We start from the raw sequence: 11,047 nt of genomic DNA on the forward strand, positions 1-11,047 counted from the left end.
CTTTCTTCCTTTTGATTAAAATTTCCAAAACCAAGGTCAGCCTGTAGGCGCCCGGCCCGCCACAAGGAGTCACTGGAGTGCAATGAGTCAAGTAAATTCCCCCCTGCCAAACCCTCCCCTAACCCAGAGATGCTGGGCCAATTGTGCACCGCCCTGAGACTTCCGATCACGGCCTGTTGTGATACAGCCCGGGATCTAACCCGGGTCTGTAGTGACTCCTCTAGCACTGCGATGCAGTGCCTCAGACCACTGCCCCACTCGGGAGGCCAAAGGCAATATTTCTTAAACTTACAGAAGGTAAACAATTTCTCCAAAACTAAATATATATGTTGGTATTAGTTGGCAGGGGTCATTACATCATTGTGTTTTGATGTATTTCTGATACAAAACATCTACCCCAAAAAATAAAGGGTAAGACCCATTTTCCATCTGTTGATCCAGAACTCAAAGCCTTTACTTATGCCTTCATTTCCCAAAAATATAGACTCAACTTTTATTTGACACCCAATTGTATATGTTCCTATGAATATTACTTCGGTGGTCATGGGTCATTTGATGGAAATGCTCACATGCGGTTTCAGTGACCATTATTAATTATTCTATAAGACTAAACAATAGATAATACATTGTTCAATCGATCTGTAAAAAAGTTATTTTGACTTTCTAATGTACAGGTAGAGAACAGACTGAAGAATAGTAAAAGTCAACAATAGCGGTCAACAATAGTAACAGCTTAAAAGAATCATACATTTGTAAAACAAATATAGATAAAAGAAAAACGTGCCAAAAATTGAACACATTTATTTGTCCCAGAAATTCCTTACAAGCCCAAGCAAATTTCATACAACATGTATGCAGTAGGTACAGACTACATAATATTTTAGTTTGAAGGAAATAGGGGTTGACCTAACAGGATACATTCGTTTTCTGTTCCCAAAAAAGTGGTTTCCAAATTGAGCTCAACGTGAACACATCGTGTCATGTTTCTGCGTAAAACCATTAGATAGTCCATTAACAAGTGTTTGAGTGTCAGTCTCTGTCATGAGTTGAGGGAACTGCCAGTCGCTCTTTGGTGCCAGCTCAGCCAATTAGCACATCTGCTGAGTGGATTAGGGCCATTTGTAGCGACCTAAAATGCAGTGGCAGGGCTAGCACAGCTAATAGCACAGCTAATCTGGTCCTGCTAAAAACATCTATTCTGGCAGACACAGGAAACTGGCTCAGCTGCTGTGGAAAAGGATTATGGGATCAGCTTTTTCAGACCTCTACTGTACCTGCTCTCCTTAATATCATTCCTCTGTTGTTTACAGACAAAAGCATTGGTTCGACATTTAGTGGTTCCAGTGGTTGTACAATGGATGTTTCATTTTGCATCTCACTATCTTCTTTGGGGGGAAAATATAGGTGTGGTTCACACTAGCTCTGAGAAATTCATAATGACCTTTGGTAGCAGTAACAGAAAAATTCTCATTCTGAAAGATGCTGTGGACATTTCCCAATCTAGTTAAAGATACCTGATATCATATGAACACTTTGGAACACAGCCTCTGTTCATGGCACTGCAGGAACCAGTCTCCTGTCCTCATCCCTAATACCAGATTGGAGCAATGCATGCCAGCTCACGGATGTTCCACCTGGTTTAATCCCACAGGAGGAAATTGGTTTAGTGATGAGGAGCTTTGTTCTCTCTCGCTCTCCCTCATAATTTTAACCATGATCAAATAAGAGCTATAATCTAATGAGCAGTATTGATACAGTTACATTATTTACATGGCATGGCAGTGAGACATCATAAAGATAGTCTGGATCATTCTATACAACCAGAGGCATCACTAGCATGCTTCAGTAACTGTAGCTGAACAATCGTCCAGCCTTTTCTTGCAATGTACCTCATTACAATATCAATATGTAAGAGAATTGACACCTTCAGAGAGAACGACTACTGTAGCACTATTGTTTGAAGAAACGGTGAAATAAAACCTGACTTTCACTCCAGTCCAGACCTGACAGTGGATGCCAAGCTCTAGTGATGGATAGGTCCCCCTAGTTCTTATCAGTTGAAATCAATGGAAGTCGTTGGCTGTGGATGAGCTGCCAACACTTATGGATGGCAACCTGCCCGAGGGGTTGCCAACCATATGTGTACCAGGGGGCTGAGCCAAACACGATGACTTCACAAAAGACACACAGGATGTAGCTAAATCAGACTTCCATAGCTAAACCTTCCTACCCACTGTGGCAACAAGTTGAACTACTCATCCAATCAGCAATTTTAAATCCATAACCTGGTATAGCAGCTCCTATACTGCATGTCAATGCAGAATCTCACACAGGTGTGGCTAGTAATTATTGATTATCAGATTATGGATCTCTGGGTTAGGGTTAAACGTGTGTTAACACTGAAGTGCTAGCACAGTGGAGTAAAGCTCCACCATACGTTGCTAGGTGCTGCATACTGAGGGATTAAAACATGCACTCTAGATTTGGTGGTTGTTTTAAGGCATTTTCTGCCCAGCGAATGCTGGAGCTGGGATGTCCTGACAGATGCTGTGGCTTTGAGACAGGTCCATGAAGGAAGGGGCTCTCCCCTTCACCGGGGTGCTCCCAACGTCCATCCAGGTCAGCACGCGGGCAGAGGGCCGGTGGTGCAGTGCCAGCTGCCTGGAGCTGTAGCCACACACCCCGATCCCCAAGGCCCCCAGGAGCATGGCCAGACGGGGCAGGTCCCCAGCTCGCTGGGTCTCACTCGCCCTAGCCTGGGTCTGATGGGGAGACAAAGCAACATGACATGATGTGGTTAAAGGGGAAAGCTTTCTTATTCATGAATAATGGTCTGGGAGATGGCATGGCATTGGCATCCATAGGATAATCATAATAGGCTTTCTAAACGGACTCAATGCTAACCACTGAGACTACGACACTGACCAATGTACTGTGCATTGTGCTATATACTGATAGATAGGGGGGATGTAGTGGCCTTCAGTCACATAAACAGAACATAACTCAAAAAACATAAAACCTCCCAGTCTCTTACGACAAAATTCCCAATTTCCCAAAGTATTAAGTCAGCCACATTATGCCCCTTTCACCCCCACACTCCAAGTGAAGAGATTAAAAACCCATTTTGCCCCATTTGCCAAATTACAGTCTGTGACAAGCAAAGGCTCTGTTATTTTGCGAGATGGACAATTTCCTCGCAGGCCCCTAGACAATAATAAAGAGCAGAGAAGAGGAAATAATAGATCCCCCAGCTATAATGGGGCTGGGACTCAGGCTGTTAAGCAGCCCGTCCTGATGCTCCCTCAGAGTTATTTGTAATCATAATTCAACAAACCATGTCATGGATTTTTCCCTCACTAGCTAGCAGTAAACACCACTAAATAAGTCCAATAAAGTTGTGAGCTAAAACAAAAGACTTCCTCAAACTTGCAGCTGATAACACAGAGAATATATACTTCTATTTATGCAAGTAGAAGTGTAAACTGCACTGTGGTCTATCACACATTGCAACGCCACGGGGTTCTCGGTCATTCATAGCCTGCAGACGCTCAAGTTTGAATAGAAAGGGGAACGGCAATCTTAACAAGCTGGCCACTGGTGTTAGTGGTTGGATAGAAACAGACACACAAACTGCCCTATGGTCTAACAAATTAACAAGGCCGCTGCACTTTCTTACAAGGACCTAAACATAAAACCATTTCAGACAAACTGCCCTACTACAAGGTGCAATAGGTTAGTAATAAATTATAACATTAGGCTCAGTAAAGCAATCTCTGGCCAACGGGCATTAACCTGGAAGCCGTGCAGTACCTGTCCATCCATTCACAACTACAGGCAATACACTATCTCAAGTTCATTCCATTTGTTTACGTCCCAGGAACTCCCTAGAGACTCCTAAAGCCACAGAATGCCAAGGACCAAGTCATCTATACTAGAACATCAGCAGATATTGCAGGGCATTTATGTTTGAAAGGTCCTCAATCAAGGCCAGACTAGGCGAAACAAAGCAGAATCCACTGCCTCAGTGTTGAGGACATACTGTTTCCAGTGACTCAGCCAGAAGAGGACTAATTTGGACCTGAGCTACTTGAGGTACGCAGACAGTTTAAACACCACTAATCCCCTTAGAGTAAGGAATGACACAGCAAAACATTCAGTACTTTGTGTACTCATAAGATTCGTCTAAAAAGACAAGCAAAAAAAGGACAAGACTAAACAGTACAATTTTGTACACATCACTGGCCACTCACCTGTAGATACCGTAGGTATCCAGGAGTTAGTCTTGGGAGTCTGAAAAACATCTTGCAGTGGTTCTCCAGGGTTTCAAATTTTGCTTAGAGACTGATAGTGAAAATACAGCTCTACTGGTCAGTTCCTCTCAAACTGTTTCCTCAGTCTTCCTAGACTCTCTTTCTCTCCAGTGAGGAACCCACTGTAAGAGGGCTCGTCAGAGGACCTGGATGTGTGGACCTGCTGTTGTCAACCTGGTGTGTGTCAGCCTCTGAAGCTCTTATATAACCTCTCCTCTTTACACAACTACAGTACAGTATAGAACACAGGTGGTGTGTGTGAGTGGATTATGGGAGTTTCTGGCACAGAGACAATGACCTAGGAGTAAACAGACAGGGAGGAGAGGGGATTATACACAAGGTCATCAACAGGGAGAAAAGTCAATCACTAGAGAGCCAGATGAGAAGTCACATTGCTGAGATCAAGTATGTAAACACAGCATACATAGTAGCTGTACAGTAGTAGTAATACATGGTTAGAAGTAACGCTATATGGTCAAGCATACTAAATGGTAGGCTACCTCCAATAAGGTGAGCATTAGGCCATATCGACACCAGTTGGTTAACTGCTCTCCCCTTCCCAAGGGTAGAGCAAGTATCGTTAGTTGAAACCTCAACAACAAACACTCCTTCAATCGGCCGACCTGGATGTTTTTCTGATTATGTTTGCAGCAGTGTCTCTCTTTTTGCTAAGTCAGTACCTTCCTTGAGGTTTAATATCCCTTTGTGTGGTTGGGTCCATACTTGCCAGGGGGTGGTCTCCAGCTCAGAAGAATATTAATAATAAGGTTGTTCGGTTGATAACATCATCAGTGGACAGGGAGAGTTGAGGCATTCTTGTGAGACGTGCATTAAAAACAACTTACCTAGAAAGATACTCCTGACTGGACATTGACATTATATTACATGTGTCAGATGTGCGTTACAGGCTAACATCCTACTAAGACAATGGACTATGGCGAAGTTTGAAGCGCCGCAAAACTTTAACGGAATGGAAACATTTTATGGGGTTCAGAACGACGACCAAGTTGGATCAGGAAGATAGCGATGTGCAAGTCAGTTCCCTCATCCATGACATGGGCAGCAAGGCAGAGAACGTTTTCAAATTGTTCACCTTTGCATCAGAGAATGAGAAAGCAGACTTTGATATTGTCATGTGGAAATATACTGAACAAAAATAACATGTAAAGTGTTGGTCCCATGTTTCATGAGCTGAAATACATTATCCCAGAAATGTTCCTATGCACAAAAAGCTTATTTCTCTCAAATTCTGCACAAAAATGTGTTTACATCTGTTTATGAGCATTTCTCCTTTGCCAAGATAATCTATCCACATGGCAGGTGTGGCATATCAAGCTGATTAAACAGCATGATCATTACAAAGGTGTACCTTGTACTGGGGACAATAAAATATGCAGTTGTGTCAATCAACATAATGCCACAATTGTCTCAAGTTTTGAGGAAGTGTGCAATTGGTATGCTGACTGCAGGCATGTCTACCAGAGCTGTTGCCAGAGAATTTATGTTAATTTCTCTATCATAAATTCTCTAAGATGACGTTGCAGGCGGTTTGGCAGTACGTCCAACTGGCCTCACAACCGCAGACAGCGTGTAACCACACCAGCTCAGGACCTCCACATCCGGCTTCTTCACCTACGGGATCGTCTGAGACCAGCCACCCGGACAGCTGATGAAACTGAGGAGTATTTCGGTCTGTAATAAATCTCTTTTGTGGGGAAAAAACATATTCTGATTGAAGAATACAGCTACCTGGGGAAAAGGAAGAGACATTTATCAGAGCCCTTTATTCGCAGCAGTCACAATGCTCTGAAAGCTCCCATGCACCCATGGTGCCTGCCCTGAAGAAAAATGGTTGAGTATATATGTGTGGCTTTGAAAAAGCTTAATTAAGAGGTGAAAAGAGAATGGTTCATCCTACCCACCTCGGAAGAGATACTCACAAAGCTGAGCGGAATCAAAGTATACTCACAATTTGATGTCTCAAGTGGGCTCTAGCAAATACCCTGCCTGCCGTTTGGAATCTCGAGCACTCCCAGGAGAAAATTACGCAGACATCGCAATTTTTATGGATGACATTTTGGTATATCAAATCAAATTTTAATGGTCACATACACGTTATTGCGGGTGTAGCAAAATGCTCGTGTTTCTAGCTCCAACAGTGCAGTAGTATCTAACAATTCACAATGCACACAAATCTAAAGTAAAATAATGGAAGGAATATATAAATATCAGGATGAGCAATGTCGGCGCGGCATAGCCTAAAATACAGTAGAATAGAATACAGTATATACAGTGCCTTGTGAAAGTATTCACCCCCCTTGGCATTTTTCATATTTTGTTGCCTTGCAACCTGGAATTAAAATAGATTTTTGGGGGGTTTGTATCATTTGACTTACACAACATGCCTACCACTTTGAAGATGCAAAATAATTATTCTTGAGAAACAAACAAGAAATAAGACAAAAAAACAAAACTTGAGCGTGCATAACTATTCATCCCCCAAAGTCAATACTTTGTAGAGCCACCTTTTGCAGCAATTACAGCTGCAAGTCTCTTGAGGTATGTCTCTATAAGCTTGGCACATCTAGCCACTGGGATTTTTGCTCATTCAAGGCAAAACTGCTCCAGCTCCTTCAAGTTGGATGGGTTCCGCTGGTGTACAGCAATCTTTAAGTCATACCACAGATTCTCAATTGGATTGAGGACTGGGCTTTGACTAGGCCATTCCAAGACATTTAAATATTTCCCCTTAAACCACTCGAGTGTTGCTTTAGTAGTACGCTTAGGGTCATTGTCCTGCTGGAAGGTGAACCTCCATCTCAGTCTCAAATCTCTAGAAGACTGAAAACAGGTTTCCCCTCAATAAATTTCCATGTATTTAGCGCCATCCATCATTCCTTCAATTCTGACCAGTTTCCCAGTCCCTGCCGATGAAAAACATCCACCACCATGCTTCACTGTGGGGGATGGTGTTCTCGGGGTGATGAGAGGTGTTGGGTTTGCGCCAGACATAGCGTTTTCCTTGATGGCCAAAAAGCTCAATTTTAGTCTCATCTGACCAGAGTACCTTCTTCCATATGTTTGGGGAGTCTCCCACATGCCTTTTGGCGAACACCAAACGTGATTGCTTATTTGTTTCTTTAAGCAATAGCTTTTTTTCTGGCCACTCTTCCGTAAAGCCCAGCTCTGTGGAGTGTAGGGCTTAAAGTGGTCCTATGGACAGATAGTCCAATCTCCGCTGTGGAGCTTTGCAGCTCCTTCAGGGTTATCTTTGGTCTCTTTGTTGCCTCTCTGATTAATGCCCTCCTTGCCTGGTCTGTGAGTTTTGGTGGGCAGCCCTCTCTTGGCAGGTTTGTTGTGGTGCCATATTCTTTCAATTGTTTAATAATGGATTTAATGGTGCTCCGTGGGGTGTTCAAAGTTTCAGATATTTTTTATAACGCAACCCTGATCTGTACTTCTCCACAACTTTGTCCCTGACATGTTTTGAGAGCTCCTTGGTCTTCATGGTGCCGCTTGCTTGTTGGTTCCCCTTGCTTAGTGGTGTTGCAGACTCTGGGGCCTTTCAGAACAGGTATGTATATACTGAGATCATGTGACAGATTGCACACAGGTGGACTTTACGAATTATGTGACTTCTGAAGGTAATTGGTTGCACCAGATGTCCTTTAGGGGCTTCATAGCATGCACCACTTTTCCATATATATATATATATATATATTTTTTTTTAATATTTTTTTTTTCATTTCACTTGATTTCAAGTCTGTGTGTTTAGGTCAGCAGCCTCTAAAGTGCAGGGTTACGTAACCGGGTGGAAGCCGCCTAATGATGGCTATTTAACAGTCTGATGGCCTTGAGATAGAAGCTGTTTTTCAGTCTCTCGGTCCCAGCTTTGATGCATCTGTATAGACCTCGCCTTCTGGATGATAGTGTGGTGAACAGGCAGTGGCTCGGTTGGTTGTTTTCCTTGATTTTAGGGCTCCCGAATGCCGCAGCAGACTAATGCACTGCATATCAGTGCAAGAGGCGTCACTGCAGTCCCTGGTTCGAATCCAGGCTGCATCACATCCGGCCATGATTGGGAGTCCCATAGGGCGGCACACAATTGGCCCTGCGTTGTCCGGGTTTGGCCGGGACAAGCCGTCATTGTAAATAAGAACTTGTTCTTAAACTGACTTGCCTAGTTAAACAAAGGTTAAATAAATAAAATAATGATATTTTTGGCCTTCCTGTGACATTAGGTGCTGTAGGTGTCCTGGAGGAGCACGACAAGCAACTAAAGAGTCCTGCAGAAGATCAGGGTCAACCGGACTAAAGTTGAAAAGAGGAAAGTGTCCCCACAGGCAAACACAGCTACAATTAGTGGGACACCTCATCGACCCCTCAGGAGTCAGGCCTTATCCAGAGAAAGTGGAGGCCAACAGGCAGCTTTCCCCACCAGAGAACATGCAGGAGCTGAGGAGAGTTCTTGAAATATACTTCCCTAGGTAACCATCCCCAACCTTTCCACAGTGGGTCCACCACTGCAAGTCAAAGACAGCATGGACATGGGACCAGCGCCTCAAAGAACTCCTGACGACTTCCCCTGTCCTGACGTTCTATGACAGCAACAGAGCCACCGCAGTCTCAGCAGATGCAAGCAGCTTTGGGCTTGGTGGTGTAACACTACAGCTCCATGGAGAGGACTGGAAGCCAGTGGCGTACTGCTCCAGGCGGCTCACCAAGGCAGAAACCAGATACGCACAGATCGAAAAGGAGTGTCTGGCGAGTGTGAGAAGATCAAGAAATACCTGTACGGCCTGGAGGACTTCAAGTTACTGACAGACCACAAGCCCTTGGCCCCACTAATGAACAGAAAACAAACTTGGATAATGTGGCTTTACGGTGCCAGAGACTACACATGCGGCTTATGAGGTTCAAACCCACAGTGGGAGTACTCACAAGACAAAGCCTTGGTTGTGGCAGACACTGTATCAAGGAGTCTCAAGTTGATACGCACAGAAAAGGAGAGACACACACACACGGACGTGGAGTGTTGCATCACAGCCGTAATCAACGACATACCTGATACACAGACAACAATGAAGAGCATCAGAGTTGCCACTGCAGCAGATAAACTATAGACAGTGATCAAGTACTTCAGGTAAGGCTGGCTTGAACATGTGAGTAAAACCCCAGTCACGGTCAGTTTTTCCCAGTGAAAAGTGAACTGTCAGAGTACAATGGTATAGTCACATGGGGAAAATGCATTCTAGTACCAGACAGAGGGCAGACATGTCCATTATACACGATGGACATCAAGGTCTGACTAAATGCAGAGAAGGCCAACGCCTCAGTATGGTGGCCGGGGATCTCAGAGATAAATAAAAAGGCTGTCATGTCAGTCTTGTGAGCTTAGAATGGCACAGCAAAAGGAGACTAATCTCAACGCCGCTCCCTGACAGGCCATGGAAAATAATTGCTTTGGACCCATGTAAGCATAACAAAAAAAAAAAAACATTTCATAGACTATTACTCAAGGTTCATCGAGATACTACACACGCATACAACCACAAGCACACAGGTCACCCCTGAAGCTGAATGGAACCTTCACAAGGTATGGTATTGCAGATGAGGTCATTAGTGATAAATGGGCCTCAATTCTATAGGTCCGAGTTCCAGGAAATGGCAAAGCAGCTTGACTTTAAGCACATTACTTCCAGCCCGCACAGCCCTCAGGGTAACGGTCACGCAGAAAAGGCAGTGCAGACCTTGAAGAGGATTCTGAAGAAGACCAGCTGGTTGCGCTCAAGTGCTACAGGTTTACCCCATGCATAACAGAAGCGAACCCAGCAGAGGTCCTTATGGGTAGAAAAATCTGAACTACACTCCCAACCTTGGAGAGAAACCTGCAACCTAAGTGACCTAACAAAAAAAACCACATCAGGTTAAAGGATGAAGCAGAAAAGAGGAAACAAGCCTTCTACTACAACTAACGTCACGGAGCGAGACCATTACAGTTGCTACTGCTGGGAGAAACCTTGCTCAGCAAGCCCGATCACCAAAAGGAGTGGATGACACCTGCAGCGGTACCAGGTGAAAGCACGACATCCAGGTCTTACGTCAACGAGATTCAGAAAGGAGGAACACTATGACGTAACCGTCACCACCTCCAGAAGTGCATAACCCAACTAAAGGCTAGGAAAAGGGGGATACCTAGTCAGTTGTACAACTGAAATGTGTCTTCCGCATTTAACCCAACCCCTCTGAATCAGAGGTGCGGGGGGCTGCCATAATCGACATCCACGTCTTGTCAGCTCGGGGATTCAATCCAGCAACCTTTCAGTTACTGGCCCAACGCTCTAAGGCACTGCCTCTCCTGAAAGAAGAGAAAACAGTGACTGTTCCACCTACCTCGAGTGACCACACACAGGCTGCTGGTCAAGGACTGTTACTGTACCAGGTCTGGTAGGGTTAGCAAACCAGTTGTCAGACAGGACCTGTAAAGAACCTATAGAAGCAAAGAGGCATTGAAATGAGACACTACAGGTCAATAGACTTCAGTGGAATGTGGTGATAAAAAAGAAATGTTGCGTTGCTTTATTGTGCTTTCAAAACCTTTACAGTAACATTGTTACTGTTTAATCGCTATTCTGAAGTACAGTTTTCATTATGGTTACCATAATTTGTAGGCATTAAAAAGAAAATGTGTAAAAGTTAAAGGGGGAATTCATGGTATGCACGACTGTTACGGAATG

At 44.1% G+C, this 11,047-nt stretch overlaps 1 protein-coding gene across 1 annotated transcript; it reads right to left on the minus strand.

The window, feature by feature from the left end:
* Window positions 1–781: 781 nt before the first annotated feature.
* On the minus strand, window positions 782–4,776 carry LOC123741669 (uncharacterized). Its single transcript, XM_045714937.1, has 2 exons — window positions 4,251–4,776; window positions 782–2,762 (listed from the first exon to the last, which is right to left on the minus strand). The coding sequence occupies exons 1-2, from the start codon at window positions 4,299–4,301 to the stop codon at window positions 2,496–2,498; spliced, it is 318 nt and encodes a 105-aa protein (XP_045570893.1). The 5' UTR covers window positions 4,302–4,776; the 3' UTR covers window positions 782–2,495.
* Between the last annotated feature and the right edge of the window lie 6,271 nt (window positions 4,777–11,047).

The sequence above is a fragment of the Salmo salar genome, chromosome ssa01 (assembly GCF_905237065.1).
Source record: "Salmo salar chromosome ssa01, Ssal_v3.1, whole genome shotgun sequence".
NCBI classification, from domain to species: Eukaryota; Metazoa; Chordata; class Actinopteri; order Salmoniformes; family Salmonidae; genus Salmo; species Salmo salar.

Bases quoted from the DNA above. Each gene is read 5' to 3' on its own strand.
- LOC123741669 (XM_045714937.1), bottom strand. From the start codon at position 4,301: ATGTTTTTCAGACTCCCAAGACTAACTCCTGGATACCTACGGTATCTA. The intron at 2,763-4,250 runs GTGAGTGGCCAG...TCTCCCCATCAG, and splicing joins GATACCTACGGTATCTACAG to ACCCAGGCTAGGGCGAGTGA.